Below are 19,035 nucleotides of genomic sequence, written 5' to 3'. Positions count from 1 at the left end.
GAAAAAAGTAACTGTAACTGTACCAGATTACTCAAAAATCAGGATCTTTAAAGCTCCTATATCATGGAAGATAACACTGTTTCCTCCTCAAAAACAGACTGGAGTTGTGTTTTGTTTCATTCACACACGTTTGAGTCACACTTTTTTATTTGTCTGTTACATCTACAAAGCTCAAAACGCTCTGTTCCACCTTGTGATGTCATCAAGTGGTAGTTTTTTTCAAGTGAACAGCTCCTTTTACCTTTAGTTCAGTCGAGATTGAACTAGAATTCCAGGACTGAAATGATCCAAATGATTCTATAAATGAAGTTTTGTGGAGTTTAAAAACACAGTGGAGCACTTCCTGTACCACCACACGATGACATCACAAGGTGGAACAGAGTGTTTTCAGTTTGAGGGAAGAACTCAGCCTAAATCTGCAGGTTTGTGTGTTAAACATGTGAGAATGAAACAAAACACAACTCCAGGTCTGTGTGTGACGAGGAAACGACATTAGATCAGAGATTAAATAACGATGTCTCTGTCTGTTTAATCTCTATAAATGACTGTGTTATTATGATTACATGAGAGTATTTTTATTATTTTTATAATTACGCACTAGAAGGCGTGGTCATCTTGTTATGATTTTTACAACTCCACAAAACAAGGGCTCGTTTTAAAATAATCTGAAAACATAACATGACAGACTTTGACTTGAACATAGAGTTAAGACGTTTTGAAGAAAAGATCATATTAAAAGTGTTGTTTGGGGATAATCACGTACGCGGTGACTAATGACAACAAGACCTAAACTTTTATTTAAAATCTGTTTATGAAACTTTATAAAATGAAAGTTATTAGAAAGTTTCCCAGAATCTTGCATTTTAAACGGCATCTTTAGTTTAAACAGCCGCATTATGAATTTTAGTTAGCACGTAGCTAGTTAGCACATTGCTGGTTAGCCTCATGTGGAGCTCCGTTAAATCATTTCAAAATTTGGATGTGATCTATTTTTATTTTAGATTTTTTTTTTCTATCTCTTCTTTTGTCAGTCGAAGAATCTACATGAAAAATGTGCAGAAACGACTGATGTATTTCTGTTTGTACTGTACACTAGTGTAAATAAAACACTAACACAGACTTTCCAAACTTGTGTGGGGCAATAATGTTTTTTTATATAATAATAATAATAATAATAATAATAATAATAATAATAATAATAATAATAATAATAATAATAATAATATGTTTTCTTAAATAATTAAAATATCATAATAATATATTTTCTTGATGCTGATTGGTCCATCGGCTTCTGTCACGTCTTCTCTGATTGGCTGTTCTGACGCCAGCGCTTCCGGGTTGTTCGTCCAATGAGCGCGCGGCCCTTGCTCTGTCCGCGCTGCTTTCGCTGCTTTCGCTGTTTTCGCTGTTTTCGTGTTTCAAAGTTCACAGTTGACTCATCTGAACATCACCATCAACCTTTTTCTCCCTCAAGTCTAATTTTTCGAAAAGTTTATGGGAAAAATGAATGGAAACCGGCCACTGTTGAAGCTCCGTTAAATCAAAATTTGGATGTGATCTATTTTTATTTATTTATTTCTATCTTTCTTTTGTCTTATAATCTACACGAAAAACGCGCTGAAATCACTGCTGTATTCCTGTTTGTATTGTACAGTAGTGTAAATAAAACACTTTCCAAACTTGTGTGGTAATAATATGTCATTCTTGATGTTGATTGGTCCATCGTCCTCCCTCACGTCGTCTCTGATTGGCTGTTCTGACTCCAGCGCTTCCGGGTCCCCGTCCAATGAGCGCGAAACTGGAGATGACGTCGTAAACTCGATAGTTCTGTTCTTTTTCCGTTGGAGATGATGTGGAAACACGCTAGTTTTGTTCTTTTTTGCCTTCTCTGACGTGGTTGTGGATATTTTCACAGTTTCAAGTCAAAACGTGTCGCTGTTTCTACGGGACAAGTCTGCGGTTGTTCTCCTCGGGCTTGTGGAAGTTTGTGTTTACTCAGTTTTACATAAGTTTTACTCTTTTTTTACAGTTTACAGTTGGTAATACTCGGACAGAGCGTTTCCTTCCGTGCTGTTGTGTTAAAACATGCCCATTAGACGTTTTGGGGGCCACAGGTGTTTGGTGTCTCACTCTCCTAAACTGTCTTATGGTTACACCAAGATGAACATCTCAAAGAGCGGCTACCGCGTGTTCTCCGCCAACTCCAGCCCCGCGTGCGCCCAACTGGCCAAGAAGATCACAGAGTAAGTCCCGACGCGTGACGTCACCACGCGTGTGACGTCACTGCTACAGCACAGACACAAGGCAGGTTTATTTATACAGGACAATTCAAAGTGCTTTACAGAATGAGAGACATTAAAATCACAATACAACAAATCAAAACATAGATAATCATGAAAGTAACATTAAAGATAAGAGGCAGAATTAAACCTTTCAGTCATAGATAAACAGAACCGTTTGAGTCTGGATTTAAACATGATCAAAGTCGAGGCCTGAGTCACATCTTCAGGAAGAATGTTCCAGGTTTTAACTGCACAAAACTCAAACACTGATTCACCAGGTTTGGTCCTGGTTTAGTTGTGATTTTGTCCCAGTTTAGTTCTTGTTTAGTCCTTGTTTAGCTCTGGTTTACTCCTGGTTTAGTCCTGGTTTAGACCCACTTTAGTCCTACTTTAGTCCTGGTCTAGTCCTGGTCTAGTCCTAGTCTCGTCCCGGGCTAGTACCGGTCTAGTTCTTGTTTAGCTTTAGTTTACTCCTGGTTTAGTCCTGGTTTAGAACCACTTTAGTCCCGCTTTAGTCCCGGTCTAGTCCCGGTCTAGTCCCGCTCTAGTCCCGCTCTAGTCCCGCTTTAGTCCCAGTCTAGTCCCGCTCTAGTCCCGGTCTAGTCACAGTCTAGTCCCGCTCTAGTCCCGCTCTAGTCCCGCTCTAGTCCCGCTCTAGTCACAGTCTAGTCCCGCTCTAGTCACAGTCTAGTCCCGCTCTAGTCCCGCTCTAGTCCCGCTCTAGTCCCAGTCTAGTCCCGCTCTAGTCCCGCTCTAGTCCCGCTCTAGTCACAGTCTAGTCCCGCTCTAGTCCCGCTCTAGTCCCGCTCTAGTCCCCGCTCTAGTCCCGCTCTAGTCCCCGCTCTAGTCCCGCTCTAGTCCCGCTCTAGTCCCGCTCTAGTCCCGCTCTAGTCCCGCTCTAGTCCCGCTTTAGTCCCAGTCTAGTCCCGCTCTAGTCCCGCTCTAGTCACAGTCTAGTCCCGCTCTAGTCCCGCTCTAGTCACAGTCTAGTCCCGCTCTAGTCCCGTTCTAGTCCCGCTCTAGTCTCTAGTCCCAGTCTAGTCCCAGTCTAGTCCCAGTCTAGTCCCAGTCTAGTCCCAGTCTAGTCACAGTCTAGTCCCGCTCTAGTCCCGCTCTAGTCCCGCTCTAGTCACAGTCTAGTCCCGCTCTAGTCCCGCTCTAGTCCCGCTCTAGTCACAGTCTAGTCCCGCTCTAGTCCCGCTCTAGTCACAGTCTAGTCCCGCTCTAGTCCCGCTCTAGTCCCGCTCTAGTCCCGCTCTAGTCCCGCTCTAGTCCCGCTCTAGTCCCAGTCTAGTCCCGCTCTAGTCCCAGTCTAGTCCCGCTCTAGTCTCGCTCTAGTCCCGCTCTAGTCCCGCTCTAGTCCCCGCTCTAGTCCCCGCTCTAGTCCCGCTCTAGTCCCGCTCTAGTCCCGCTCTAGTCCCGCTCTAGTCCCGCTCTAGTCCCGCTTTAGTCCCAGTCTAGTCCCGCTCTAGTCCCGCTCTAGTCACAGTCTAGTCCCGCTCTAGTCCCGCTCTAGTCACAGTCTAGTCCCGCTCTAGTCCCGCTCTAGTCACAGTCTAGTCCCGCTCTAGTCACAGTCTAGTCCCGCTCTAGTCCCGCTCTAGTCCCAGTCTAGTCCCGCTCTAGTCCTGCTCTAGTCACAGTCTAGTCCCGCTCTAGTCCTGCTCTAGTCTCGCTCTAGTCCCGCTCTAGTCCCGCTCTAGTCACAGTCTAGTCCCCGCTCTAGTCCCGCTCTAGTCCCGCTCTAGTCCCGCTCTAGTCCCGCTCTAGTCCCGCTCTAGTCCCGCTCTAGTCCCGCTCTAGTCCCGCTCTAGTCCCGCTCTAGTCCCGCTTTAGTCCCAGTCTAGTCCCGCTCTAGTCCCGCTCTAGTCCCGCTCTAGTCACAGTCTAGTCCCGCTCTAGTCCCGTTCTAGTCCCGCTCTAGTCTCTAGTCCCAGTCTAGTCCCAGTCTAGTCCCAGTCTAGTCCCAGTCTAGTCCCGCTCTTTCATTTTTTCAGCTTTTAGGATTTTCATCTTAATATTTCTCAAAGTTGATAGATTGAGTCACTTATTTTATTTTTGGGGGTTGGTAATGTTTTGTTTTGTTTTGTTTTGTTTTCTTGGCGCTTTAACCATAACTTTCCCGCGGGGTTGTGGTGTGTTAAAGTGGGTGAGGCTGTCGCTCTGCGTGTCAGGACAAAAACACAGTTTCCATATCAGATCTGTTAATTATCTGCTTTCAACAACAACATCTTTCTCTGAACATTTGATTAAAAAAAAAAAGTAACTTGGCCAAACCATCTCCACAAACTTCTAGTCTCCATGGAGATGTGGTTCCTTTATATTCCACCTTATGACATAAAAGTCCTCCTTAAATCTGCTGTTAACTTTATATTTCCGTGGAATCGTGCAGATGAAAAAGTTCCACAGTGTTGCTTTAATGACGTTGAGTGTGCGTTTGGTGTGTGTGTGTCCACAGGCGTTTGGGCGTGGAGCTGGGGAAGTCGGTCGTGTACCAGGAGGCAAACAGAGGTAGGTGCACAAAGTCAAATTTGAGATGCACCGATCCAGCGTTTTCAGATCCGATACCGATTTTTGATACTGTGGTTTGAAATATCTGCCGATTCCCCCCGATATCAACCGATACCAAAGCAGAGACTAAAAAACAACATTAAGACAAACTGATCCAAATGTGTCATGGAGCTGTTATTTATCCCTCAAGTAATGGACATCGCTAACACGCTAGCCGCCGCGTTCCAAACAGGAAATGGTCAGGGGCGCACATCCGACTCTCATTTCTCTTTCTGTGTAAAAACAGCGCCCCCTCTCTGTCTGTACCTGCGTCTGTCAGACTCATTCTGGTCTTAAATGTTCGTATTAACCCTCTACATGATCCTGGGGTTTTCATTTTGAGTTTATTTTTTTCAATTATTATTATTTTTTTGTTTTTTTGAGTTTTTTTTTTTTACTTTTTTTGTTATTTTGAGGGGTTTTTTTGTTTGGTCTTTAGTTATTTTGAGTTCATTTTAAAAAAAAAATTTTTAATTATTATAATTTTTTTGCCAAACAGCGCCCCCTCTGTCCTCTCTCTGTCTCTGCTGCTTCAGACTCATTCTGGTCTTAAATGTTCGTATTAACCCTCTACATGATCCTGGGGTTTTTATTTCACTATTGTGTCTGTAAATCAAGATATGAACATTAATAACAGACAAATCAGGTCCTTCTTTCCCCGAGGTCACTCCTGTTAGCGTTAGCAACAGGTTTGATTGACAGCGTTGCTAAGCGCCCGCTCACTTACTCACTTCTTTATACAGTCTGTGTTTATGAGATCACATAAACACATAACTCTATATTTATCTGCTCTGTGTTTCTTTGCAGAGACCAGAGTCGATGTGAAAGAGTCCGTCCGCGGTCAAGACATTTTCATCATTCAGACCATTCCACGGTGAGAGACCTTTGACCTTTGACCTTTACCCTGTGATTTCAGTCTGTGCCCTGCAAATATTACACGGCTCTTGTTTTGTTTTTCTTTAACATGAGGACACCATTTTGGAGAAAAAAAAGGCTCCCTCTCTCTGTCTCTTCTCTTTCTCTCTCCTTGCTCTCTTTCTGTCTCTTTCTTTTCATCTCCTCTTTGTCTCTCCTTGCTCTTTCTCTCTGTGTGTCTCACTCTCTCTGTTTCTTCCTCTCATCTTTCTCTCTCTCTTTGTCTCTTTTTATCTTCTCTTACTCTTCTCTTTCTCTCTCTCTCTCTATCCCTTTCTCTCTCTCTCTGTCTCTCTCTCTCTGTCTCTCTCTCTCTCCATCCCTTTCTCTCTCTCTGTCTCTTCTCTTCCTCTCCTCTCTCTCTTTCTCTCTCTCTCTGTCTGTGCCTCTTCTTCCTCTCTTCTCTCTGTCTCTCTCATCCCTTTCTCTCTCTCTCTCTGTCTCTCTCTCTCTGTTTCTTCCTCTCTTCTCTCTGTCTCTTTCTCTCTCTATCCCTTTCTCTCTCTCTATGTCTCTTCCTCTCCTCTCTCTCTCTGTCTCTTTCTCTCTCTCTCTGCCTGTGCCTCTTCTTCCTCTCTTCTCTCTGTCTCTCTCTATCACTTTCTCTCTCTGTCTCTCTCTCTGTCTGTGCCTCTTCTTCCTCTCTTCTCTCTGTCTCTCTCTATCCCTTTCTCTCTCTATCTATCTGTTCTCTTCCTCTCCTCTCTCTCTCTCTCTGTCTCTTTCTCTCTCTCTGTCTCTTCTCTTCCTCTCTTCTCTCTGTCTCTCTCTATCCCTTTCTCTGTCTCTTTCTCTCTCTCTCTGTCTGTGCCTCTTCTCTCTCTTTCTCTCTCTCTCTCTTCTCTCTGTCTCTCTCTATCCCTTTCTCTGTCTCTTTCTCTCTCTCTCTGTCTGTTCTCTTTCTCTCTCCCTGTCTCTTTCTTTCTCTTCTCTCTGTCTCTTCTCTCTCTCTGTCTCTTCTCTTCCTCTCCTCTCTCTCTCACTGTCTCTTTCTCTCTCTCTCTTCTCTCTGTCTCTCTCTCTCTCTCTTCTCTCTCTCTGTCTGTGCCTCTTCTTCCTCTCCTCTCTCTCTCTGTCTCTTTCTCTCTCTCTCTTCTCTCTCTCTGTCTGTGCCTCTTCTTCCTCTCCTCTCTCTCTCTGTTCTCTTTCTCTCTCTCTCTTCTCTCTGTCTCTTCTCTCTCTCTCTCTGTCTGTGCCTCTTCTTCCTCTCTTCTTTCTCTTTCCTCTCTCTGTCTCTTCTCTTCCTCTCTTCTCTCTCTCTCTCTCTGTCTCTTCTCTCTCTCTGTCTGTGCCTCTTCTTTCTCTTTCCTCTCTCTGTCTCTTCTCTTCCTCTCTTCTCTCTCTCTCTGTCTCTTCTTCCTCTGCTCTTTCTCTCTCTCTCTCTCTCTGTGCCTCTTCTTCCTCTCTTCTTTCTCTTTCTCTCTGTCTCTTTCTCTCTCTCTCTCTTCTGTCTGTCTCCTCTCTCTCTCTGTGCCTCTTCTTCCTCTCTTCTTTCTCTCTCTCTCTGTCTGTGCCTCTTCTTCCTCTCTTCTTTCTCTTTCCTCTGTCTCTTCTCTTCCTCTCTTCTCTCTCTCTCTGTCTCTTCTCTCTCTCTGTCTGTGCCTCTTCTTTCTCTTTCCTCTCTCTGTCTCTTCTCTTCCTCTCTTCTCTCTCTCTCTGTCTCTTCTCTCTCTCTGCCTGTGCCTCTTCTTCCTCTGCTCTTTCTCTCTCTCTCTCTCTCTGTGCCTCTTCTTCCTCTCTTCTTTCTCTCTCTCTCTGTCTGTGCCTCTTCCTCTCTTCTTTCTCTCTCTCTCTCTGAACATGGAGGACACATTTTGTAGAAAAGCACATACGTTGCATAACTGACCTCAGTCGATATCATGTTTTCATCCGTTCGTTTGCTTTTCGTTCCACGGTGTGTTTTTTTTTGTTTGCTCGTGGCGTTCGCCGATGACCCCCAGGACACGCGGCGACACACGGGGTCGACGGGCCGCAAAAACGTGTTCATAATAAATGTTTTTCAGGGACGTAAACACGGCCATCATGGAGCTGCTCATCATGGCGTACGCCCTGAAAACCTCCTGCGCCAAGAACATTATCGGCGTGATCCCGTATTTCCCGTACAGCAAACAGTGCAAAATGAGAAAGAGGGGGTCCATCGTGTGTAAACTGCTGGCGTCCATGTTGGCGAAAGCCGGTAAGACCCAAAACGGCGCACGTACGAGCGTTAGGGCTGTATTATTTTAACTCTGTGGTGTGATTGGACTGTTCAGGTCTGACTCATATCATCACCATGGACCTGCATCAGAAGGAAGTCCAGGGCTTCTTCAGTTTCCCCGTGGACAACCTGAGGGCTTCACCGTTTCTCATTCAGTACATCCAGGAAGAGGTGAAACGATTTAATGGAACTTTTATCGAATTAATGCAAAAAATATAAATGTGTTTGTTTTTCCAAGATCCCTGATTATAGGAACGCGACCATTGTTGCCAAGTCTCCTTCCTCTGCCAAAAGGTAAATCCACGTTTTGATCGAACCAACGTGAGGAGTTTAAGTTTAAGTTTAGTTTAAGTTTAAGTTTAAGTTTAATTTAATTTAAGTTTAAGTCTGAACGTGCAGAGACACTGGGGAAATGGTAAATGTTCATATGTTAATACGGCACTTTTCCACCTCCAAGGAACCGCTCACAAACACACACTCCTCTCCTCCTCTCATCTTTCTCTCTCCTCTCCCTCTCATCTTTCTCTCTTCTCCTCTCCTCTCTGTCTCCTCCACTCCCTCTCTCTCCCTCTCTCCTCCTCTCATCTTTCAATCTCCTCCTCCTCTCCCTTTCATCTTTCTCTCTTCTCCTCTCCTCCACTCCCTCTCTCCTCCTCTCATCTTTCTCCCTTCTCCTCTCCTCTCTGTCTCCTCCTCTCCCTCTCTCTCCCTCTCTCCTCCTCATCTTTCTCTCTTCTCCTCTCCTCTCTGTCTCCTCTCCTCTCTGTCTCCTCTGCTCCCTCTCTCTCCTCCTCTCCTCCGCTTCCTCTCTCTCCCTCTCTCCTCCTCTCCTTTCTTACATCATTGTCCACACTTTTCTTTCTCTTTATCATTTATCTCCTGTGTCTTTTTCCCTCAGAGCTCAGTCGTACGCCGAGCGGTTGAGACTGGGTTTGGCGGTGATGCACGGCGAGGCCCATCACTCGGAGCTGGACATGGCCGACGGGCGCCAGTCCCCGCCCCTGTCCCGCACCAGCACGGGGCACACGGGCCTCGAGCTCCCGGGTGAGAACGCACGCAAACCCCCAGTCAAAACATCACCTGTTTACAGCTGCAGCCATAACATGAAGGACGTGTGCGAGTCTCAGACTCCATTTTAAATCCAGGAAATGTGTCGAAACATCGACCACCAGAGACGGACGAGCCGCACATCCAACACCCAACACCCAACACACAACACCCAACACCCAACATCCAACACCCAACACCCAACATCCAACACCCAACACCCAACACCCAACACCCAACACCCAACACCCAACACCCCACACCCAACACCCAACACCCAACACCCAACACCCAACACCCAACACCCAACACCCCACATCCCACACCCAACACCCAACACCCAACACCCAACACCCAACACCCAACACCCAACACCCAACACCCAACACCCAACACCCAACATCGGCGTCACATGTGTTCAGTCCATATCTGGGTTGGACGTATAAATTGATCTTGACTATTACTCTCTCTCTGTCCTCTCCTCTGCTCTTTCTCCCTCGTCTCTCTCTCTCTTCCTCTGTCTCTCTCTTGTTTTTGTCTCTCTCTCCATCTCTCTCTCTCTTGTTTCTGTCTGTCTCTGTCGCTCTCTCTCCATCTCTCTCTTGATTCTGTCTCTCTCTGTGTCGCAGTCTCTCTCTCTCTCCATCTTTGTCTCTTTCTGTCTCTCTCCGTCTCTCTCTCTTGTTTCTGTCTCTCTTGTTTCTATCTGTCTCTGTCTCTCTCTCTCTCCTCCCCTCTGCCTGTGAGGTCAAAGTTCAAATATCATTCTCATAACTTTACCTTTACACTCGTGTTACATATTCTCTTATTTCAGGGGTGTCCAAACTATGGCCCGGGGGCCAAATGCGGCCCTCAGACCAACAGTTCCCTGAGTCACATTACACTGTGACACAGACTTAAAGTTCCAGCCTGATTAAAGTTCCTCTGTAAAATGATCTGACTCTGTGTCAGTCTGTCCCTCAAATAGACTTCAGTCTGTGGCCCTCGTGGAAAACGTTTGGACACTCCTGGGTTATTTGTTTATTAAGACAGGCCCGGGTCTCATGGGCCCCTCTGTAAAACTAATACAGAGAGAGTGCAGTTCTGGCCCCTGGGCCCCTGAGACAGACTCCTGAGAGCTGGAGTAGTGCCACTGACAGAAGTGTTTTCCCTCGTCCCTCAGTTACATTTCCAGCTCGTTTGATCCTCTTCCTGTGCAGTTTGGTGTTTGTTTCTGGCAGAGCTGCGTCTCCTTCTCCTTTTGTCACGTTTGTGTTTATCGTCTTAATGTTTTATTATCTTTGTTTCACAGGCGGCAGACACCAGGTCCCTTTCCCTGGGATAGAGCTCCCAAGTACGATTGCTGTGGCTGAATGCTGCCCTCTGTTGGTTGTTTGCCTCCTTTGCATGAATTGACACAATGAGTTCTGGCGTCTAATTAATTTTCAGGAAATCAAAAACGATAAAAATGAGTGGGCAAGTCAAGTTCATCAATCAGACTCTTGACAGATTCTCTGGACGACTGAGGGATGACACAGACACAACTCCACGTGATTTTTTATTAAAATCACAACAACTTCACACAAAACTATAAATCTATAAATCCATGGATAGCTTTGCCTTTAGTTCAAACTTTCAGGCTCAATAAATGTCAAAATTCTTTATTTGTTTTTCCATTAATTACTCACAGGCAAAATTAAAAAGAGATGCCTTTAATTTAGATTTCAAAATATTAGACGTCGTTTTAAGTCGTAGATTTTCCGGTTAGGAATTTCACATTTGGGAAACTCAGAAACCAAATGAACTCGAGGAAACACCAGGAGACGCAGCGGATCTGAGGAGGCTACGGGGCTCACGGGGAGTTAGCACGTTAGCATGACAGCTAACTGATAGCTAATACGCTAACAAGTCAAAATATCAGCCAAACGATCTCTGAAACCCGATGCTTGAACAAACAGAATATTATAAACTCTGGTCACTTCTGTTTGTGAAATTCCTCGGTCGTCCAAGTCTGATCCATCGTAAAAAAAAGAAAAATTCAAATCTGTAACTGGACAAAACGTTTTAGGAGTGAAGACGTTTCTCTGCTCGTCCAAGTCTCTTCTTCAGCTCTGGTCAGATTCCTGCTGGACACTGCCTTAAATCTGTCTGAAGGGGGCGCTAACGACACTTAAACTAACACACATGAAGAAGCACCGCTACGTATTCCTTGGAAAAGTAGCTAATATAGTTAACATATTTTCCGGAGTATAAGTCACACCCCTGGACAAAGTACGAAAAAAGGTCGACTTATGTTAAATATGATACTTAAAATGAATATTCAGACTCCGTGTTTCCAGTTACTTTCCAACACTGTTCGTTCAGGTCCCTGTTCGTCCAGGTCACCGCTCGTCCGTTTGTTTGCGTTAGCCAAAACACTACTAAAAGTGTCCGTACTCTGGCCATAACAGCCGTGTCCTGGTTCAGCGGCTGCGTCCCTGCGTCCCTGCGTCCCTGCATCCCTGCGTCCCCCCTTTTCTCGTCCGACAGGCTGGTGACTCTGAAAAGGCTCGTTCTTGAATAAAACTTGAATAAAAACGTCTGGAGTTGTGGCGATTAAAGCTCTGAAAGACGCTTTGCTGCTGTGTGAAGGTGACGGCTCCTGACGAGTGTGGTGGGATCAGGACCTGGGTCGATCGTCGATTTACTAAAAACATTTGAATTCTTTAAATCGCCGTCGTTTCCTCGTCACACGCAGACCTGGAGTTGTGTTTTGTTTCATTCTCACATGTTTAACGCACAAACCTGCAGATTTAGGCCGTGAATGAAACAAAACTACAACTCCGGGTCTGTTCGTGACGAGGAAACAGCAGTGATGGGCGGAGCCTCGTGGAGCGTCAACGCCTCAGTCGCGATATCGTCTCAAAAGGTTCAACGTTTCTGAGCCTTGGAGAAACACTGACCTCTAGTGGACAAATTGAACCATTGCAAAGCAGCACACAGCCCATGATTTGGGAACACAAAACTCTATTTTCTCTTTTATTTTCAGTCGTAGATAGTACCAGTATAAATTCTATTTTGAACATTTAAAAAAGAAATACAACAATTTCACATGTTTTTATTAAGAAATAGAAGTTTTTCCACAGTTGAGGCTTTACTCTGCATCTTCTTTGGCTCATGAACTCACCAGCTTTGGAAAAAATTCTCTCACACGGAACAGATATTTTTGAGCCTCCACAGATTAAGATATTGTATTTTATGCGATTCCCAGTATTTTAAGGTCCTCACATCTTTTTTCCACTCGTAGACGCCATCGAAAATGAAACAAACGCCAAAAGTCGCCAAAATCCCCACTAACGTCACACAATACTCCTCACTACCCAACGGAGGAATATCGGTGCATCTTTTATCCTGTAGCAGTTGAGCGCGTGTCAAACCACAGAAGTGAACGCTCTGAACCAATCACAGAGCGGAACATTCACCGAGCCAATGAAACGCGTCGATACACTGAAGCGATCGACACGCAGAGCGACGCAGGAGGGGGAGGGGCCGACACGTGAGCGGCCGCTGCGAGACAAGCTCCGAGGCGGCGCTCCGGAGCGATTTGTTTCAGAAAGGAGGAGACGTGCTCCGGAGCTCCGCCTCATTCGCCCATCACGAGGAAACGGCGTTAAAACACGGATCAAACCTCACAAACCTCCATTTTGTGTAATATTTGAATATCAGAATCACAAGCACGACTTTATCAATTTGAATCAAGTTTACGGCGCGGAGGGTCGATCCTGGTCTGGTGATTTCAGTTTACTCATCTACCACAGTGTCAAAACAAACCGCTGTCCGCCATTTTGAAGATTTCGAAATCGCTCGGACACGATTGGCTTCACATTTGTGGTCGGTGGGTAAGTGTAGGCTGCATGAGTTTTACAGGTTTTGTCCTAATCCCAAATCAATATGTCATTTCTGTCATTTCTGTTTCCTCACCAGAGTCATTCTCCGTAAACATTAAATTCACTTGTTACTTTTGCGTTGCTTTTTCAGTCATGATGGCGAAAGAGAAGCCGCCCATCACTGTCGTTGGAGACGTCGGAGGCAGGATCGCCATTATTATTGTAAGAGGACACACAAAACTTTGACTGTTTATTTAAATGTACAGAGCTAATCTGCTGCTTCAAATACAAACGGATCATTCAGTTTATTTTTGTAAAACACAAAATCACAGCAGCGTCGCCTCTTTGGGCTGAACACGAGAATAATTTAACCAACAGAAAGTGAGAAAATCAATGAAACAGAAACAGACAAATGAAGAAGTGTCCCAGAGCAGAGCGCCCCCTGTGCTCAGACCCTCTGTTCAGCAAAAAAACAAAACAAACAAAAATGAGAAAAAGAGAAAACTTCAGGAAAATCACAGTGAAGGAGAAATCCACAAACCAGGACTGAACCAGGACTGAACTTGGACTAAACCAGGACTAAACCAGGACTGAATCAGGACTAAACCAGGACTGAATCAGGACTGAATCAGGACTGAATCAGGACTGAATCAGGACTGAATCAGGACTAAACCAGGACTAAACCAGGACTAAACTAGGCCTAAACCAGGACCTTCAACAGCCTCTCTCCTGATTGGCTCTTTGGTTGCTATGACACTCGTGGTCAAGTTCCAAATGTAAAAGCGGTTCCATATTTTCCGCTCTCTGCTGTAGCCTCGATGCCGGTCTGTGCTTATTTGCTTTTGTGTTTGTGTTTTTTTTCTCTATAGGACGACATTATTGACGACGTTGAGGACTTCGTAGCCGCGGCTGAGATCCTTAAGGAGAGAGGCGCCTATAAGATCTACATCATGGCGACACACGGGCTGCTGTCTGCGGAGGCGCCCAGACTGATCGAGGAGTCGGCCATAGACGAGGTATCGGTCTGTTCACCTGTCGCTCGTATCAGGAGCCGCGTAAAACCTCAGCTCTACCACCGCGCTGAACAGACCAACAGGAAATTAGGACTAAAGCGGCCACACGATCACGCCACTTTAGTGATTACTCTGTTTATGTAGCACGCCATTACACAGTTATTTCTACTTTAAAAGACACACGTGCAATATTTTTTATATACAGTACAAGAAAAGTTTGGACTCAACATTTCATTCAGTGTTTAGTTGTTTTTTTTTTCTTTATTTTTACCACTTTCTGCGTTTTATAAACACACAGAAGACGTCAAATATAAAGTAAAATACATGGAATTATCTAGATTTATAAAGGATTCTTGACAAAAACAAACAGAAAACACACTGTCCAAAGATAAAACATTTTGGGCAGAGTTTGTCAAAATAGTAACCGATATATTTCATGTTAATGTTCCATTCCTGTTTCCTCATTTTAATAATCAGCGACATTAACATAAATATATCTTTGCTATTTTGAAATCTGCTGCTCAAAAGGCAGGACGACGCTTCCCCCTGATGCTCCCACAGAGTCACAAAGGGAAAATACTGTAAATAATGGAAGTAACTGTCTGCAATCTCCAGTCGTTTGGGAAAAAAACAAACAGTTTTTGTCACATTCTGGTCTAACTGGGTCAGATACATTAAACGTTTGCAGACAGATTTTGTGGCTGGAAGAGCAGATTTAATCTCGTGCAGGGACAGTTTTCTCTTCCTTTTCGTGGAACTGTTTGCGTCTACTTCTGTTTTTATTTGTGTGTGCACTTTTTCTCTCTCCCCACCTGTCTAAAGTTCTGTTTACACGGATATATTGGTTGGAAAAAAGAAAAGACAGATGGTGGATGGCATGATGGTACTTTTTTGAAAATATATGTGTGGTATTATCTGTAAACCACTGAAAATATCTGAAAATAACAAATTACAAAAAAGATATATGGAATTATGTAGTAATGAAAAAACTTAAATAACTACAATTTTTTTTCCGCAAAGCAAAGGAGGGACTACTGAGGATTTGAATATAAAATCTAAAAAATATATATATTTATTTAACTTTTTTGTCCATATCTTGCTTCATTTCTGCACAGCACATTTACATACATTTAAAAAATCCTCATTATTCTGGCATTTAGCAAATAAAAATAATTGAGTTAATCCTCATTGACCTAAAACAGTAAAAGTTTAGTCTGATTTCACGTCAAACAGTGAGAAAAAGGCACATCTGCGTAAGTGTGTGTAAACTTCAGGTTTCAACTGTATTTTTACAACTTCCTACATTTTAGATAAAGAAAAGAAAACTGAATGAGATCGTGTGTCCAGACTTTTGACTGGTGTGGGTTTCCATTTTCAGTTCTTTCTTTCTTTTTTGTTTTTTTCTTATTTTTTAAATTTATTTTTATTTTTCTCATTTCATAACATAACATAACATCATAACACAACATCATAACATAACATAACATCACAACATAACACAACATCATAACATAACAACATAACATCACAACATCATAACACAACATCACAACATAACATCACAACATAACATCACAACATAACATCACAACATAACATAACATCATAACATCACAACATAACATAACATCATAACATAACATCATAACATCACAACATAACATCACAACATAACATAACATCATAACATAACATCATAACATCACAACATAACATCATAACACAACATCATAACATAACATCATAACATAACAACATAACATCACAACATAACATCACAACATAACATCACAACATAACATCACAACATAACATAACATCATAACATAACATCACAACATAACATCACAACATCATAACACAACATCACAACATAACATCACAACATAACATCACAACATAACATCACATCATAACATCACAACATAACATCACAACATAACATCACATCATAACACAACATCATAACATAACATAACATCACAACATAACATCACAACATAACATAATAACATAACAACATAACATCACAACATCATAACACAACATCACAACATAACATCACAACATAACATAACAACATAACATCACAACATAACATCACAACATAACATCACAACATAACATAACATCATAACATAACATCATAACATCACAACATAACATCACAACATAACATCATAACATAACATCATAACACAACATCATAACATCACAACATCATAACATCACAACATAACATCACAACATAACATCACAACATAACATCACAACATAACATAACATCATAACATCACAACATAACATCACAACATAACATCACAACATAACATCATAACATAACATAACATCATAACACAACATCATAACATCACAACATAACATCACAACATAACATCACAACATAACATCACAACATAACATAACATCATAACATAACATCATAACATCACAACATAACATCACAACATAACATCACAACATAACATCATAACACAACATCATAACACAACATCATAACATAACATCACAACATAACATCATAACATAACATCATAACATCACAACATAACATCACATCATAACACAACATCATAACATAACATCATAACATAACAACATAACATCACAACATAACATCACAACATAACATCACAACATAACATAACATCATAACATAACATCATAACATCACAACATAACATCACAACATAACATAACATCATAACATCACAACATAACATCACAACATAACATCACAACATAACATCACAACATAACATCACAACATAACATCACAACATAACATCACAACATAACATCATAACACAACATCATAACATAACATCATAACATCACAACATAATATAACATCATAACATAATAACATAACGGGTGTCCATAAAATCTCTTTACAACTTAAAAATGTAATGACAAAGGCAGTTGATCAGATATATTGAGTGGAATTGCTCTGTTTTACTCAGTGGTTATAAAAGATTTTAATCACATTGGAAGAGGACTGGATGGACCGATTATCACACCTCTGGATTTCTTTCTACGGGGCTAAAGTTACGGGACATTACTGAACTAAAGCCAAAGATACAGATGAGATTGGACCATAAAAAATGAGAGAAATACGAGAAATCCAGCCCGTACAGAGGCGTGTTAAATGAGCTACGACACTAAAATCCTTACACACACACTCGGTTCAAGAGACTTTATGGACGCCCTGTACGTTTTCTTAAATATTCAAGTCACAACGTCACGTCCTGACACTCAGACTCGCTCTCTCTCCGTCTAATCCCCTGCCCTGTGTTTAGGTCGTGGTCACAAACACCGTCCCTCACGAGATCCAGAAACTGCAGTGTCCCAAGATCAAAACGGTGGACGTGAGCATGATCCTGGCAGAGGCCATTCGCCGCATCCACAACGGAGAGTCCATGGCCTATCTGTTCCGGAACATCGCCGTGGACGACTGAGGCGACGGCGGCGGCGCTCGAACATTCCCCCCCGTTTACACCGAACGCGACCAAAGACGGACGAGGACCAGCCGCACAGCTCCAGAGCGTTTATCTGAACAAAGAACTGCACAGTGAGAAAGTGCGGGGTTAAAGTGCAGGGGTTAAAGTGCGGGGTTAAAGTGCGGGGTTAAAGTGCGGGGTTAAAGTGCGGGGTTAAAGTGCGGGGTTAAAGTGCGGGGTTAAAGTGCGGGGTTAAAGTGCGGGGTTAAAGTGCGGGGTTAAAGTGCGGGGTTAAAGTGCGGGGGTTAAAGTGCAGAGTTAAAATGCGGGGTCAAAGTGCGGGGATCAAAGTGCGGGGGTTAAAGTGCAGGGGTCAAAGTGCGGCCGTTTGCTCCTTTATATAAAGTGACTTCAGTCTTGCTAAACAGTTCACACTACGCTGCGTTTGTTCATTTCATAAGTGTCGCTCGCTGTGGCGCTCAGGTCAATATTCGTAATAAATTAACACAAAACTGTTCAAGTTCAAGTCTTTTTTTTTTCTACTGACACTGACATCACATCTGCACACGGCTCACGTCTGGGCTGACCCTCGTTATGTCACAGTTCACCTTTCGCCGTTTTGCTGTTTCATGGATTTTTAAATGTGTATGATTTTTTTTTTGTGTGTGTGTATGAACGTGCATTGTGTCGTACGTCCTGATTGGCTGTTGGACTGTAGACCATTGTGTCGTGCGTCCTGATTGGCTGTTGGACTGTAGACCATTGTGTCGTGCGTCCTGATTGGCTGTTGGACTGTAGACCATTGTGTCGTGCGTCCTGATTGGCTGTTGGACTGTAGACCATTGTGTCGTGCGTCCTGATTGGCTGTTGGACTGTAGACCATTGTCCATCAGTCTCCTCCGTGCCGTGTCTCCTGTCCAGTACAGAATGTGTTCAGACAAATTTACATAAACGTTGGATCTCAGTGTGACTCTGAAGTGCTGTACGTTTGCAATTTGTTTTCTCCCCGACAAAACCCACAATGTCGATGAAACGTTCTGCACCGACAAAGACGCCGACGAAGGTTTGAACTTTGAGAGAGTTTAAACGAGAGAGAAATGTGAGAAAATGTTAACGCCTGTGTGAGAAAAGTGTATAAAGTGTGTGGTGAGGGGTTTTACAGACAAAAACAGAGAGAATAATGTAAAAATAAAGATGAAACTTCACGGATTTCACCTGTTGTGGGTTATTTTTAGAATATAACCCCCACGATAAACCAGGGACCAGTGTATTTACAAATGGACATAGCTAACCCGCTAGCCGCCACGTTCCAAACAGGAAGTGAGCGTGTGCGCACTTCGGTTTCCATCGTCATTCTGGTGTTAAATGTTCGTATTAACCCTCTACATGATCCTGGGGTTTTTATTTCACTTTTGTGTCTGTAAATCAAGACATGAACATTAATAACAAACTAGCGAGGAAGGATTCGTTACCTTCAACAGCCTCGCTCTGGATTGGCTCTTTGGTTGCTATGATACTTCTTCACAGTCCATGTTCTGGACAGTGGAACATCTGCACTCGGCTCAGATGTAAATCTCGTAGATATTTCTGGGCCGTGCGTCTGGCAGGTGCGTTTCAGTCGCAGTTTCAGTCAGAGATGACGTTTCACACATCAGAGCGTCCACTGTTCTAAAAAGAGGAATCACCTTTTCTTCTCCTTTGTGACTGAAATGATGTCTGAACATT

General features: G+C 43.2%; 1 protein-coding gene across 3 annotated transcripts; it reads left to right on the top strand.

Annotated features, from left to right (window-relative positions):
- Window positions 1–1,809: 1,809 nt before the first annotated feature.
- Window positions 1,810–17,830, top strand: LOC117376445 (phosphoribosyl pyrophosphate synthase-associated protein 1-like). Of its 3 annotated transcripts, XM_055222490.1 has the most exons (12): window positions 1,816–1,983; window positions 2,097–2,243; window positions 4,741–4,793; window positions 5,640–5,706; window positions 7,751–7,923; window positions 8,000–8,115; window positions 8,183–8,238; window positions 8,843–8,988; window positions 10,283–10,324; window positions 12,988–13,058; window positions 13,706–13,852; window positions 17,170–17,830. In XM_055222490.1, the coding sequence occupies exons 2-12, from the start codon at window positions 2,161–2,163 to the stop codon at window positions 17,326–17,328; spliced, it is 1,113 nt and encodes a 370-aa protein (XP_055078465.1). In that variant the 5' UTR covers window positions 1,816–1,983; window positions 2,097–2,160; the 3' UTR covers window positions 17,329–17,830. The 3 variants fall into 3 exon arrangements, with proteins under 3 accessions (XP_055078461.1, XP_055078465.1, XP_033828826.1); XM_033972935.2 differs by having other exon boundaries at window positions 1,816–2,243; XM_055222486.1 differs by lacking the exon at window positions 10,283–10,324 and having other exon boundaries at window positions 1,810–2,243.
- Window positions 17,831–19,035: the final 1,205 nt, after the last annotated feature.

The sequence above is a fragment of the Periophthalmus magnuspinnatus genome, chromosome 1, assembly GCF_009829125.3.
Source record: "Periophthalmus magnuspinnatus isolate fPerMag1 chromosome 1, fPerMag1.2.pri, whole genome shotgun sequence".
In the NCBI taxonomy this organism is placed as follows: Eukaryota; Metazoa; Chordata; class Actinopteri; order Gobiiformes; family Gobiidae; genus Periophthalmus; species Periophthalmus magnuspinnatus.
This window is presented reverse-complemented; position numbering and strand designations above follow the sequence as displayed.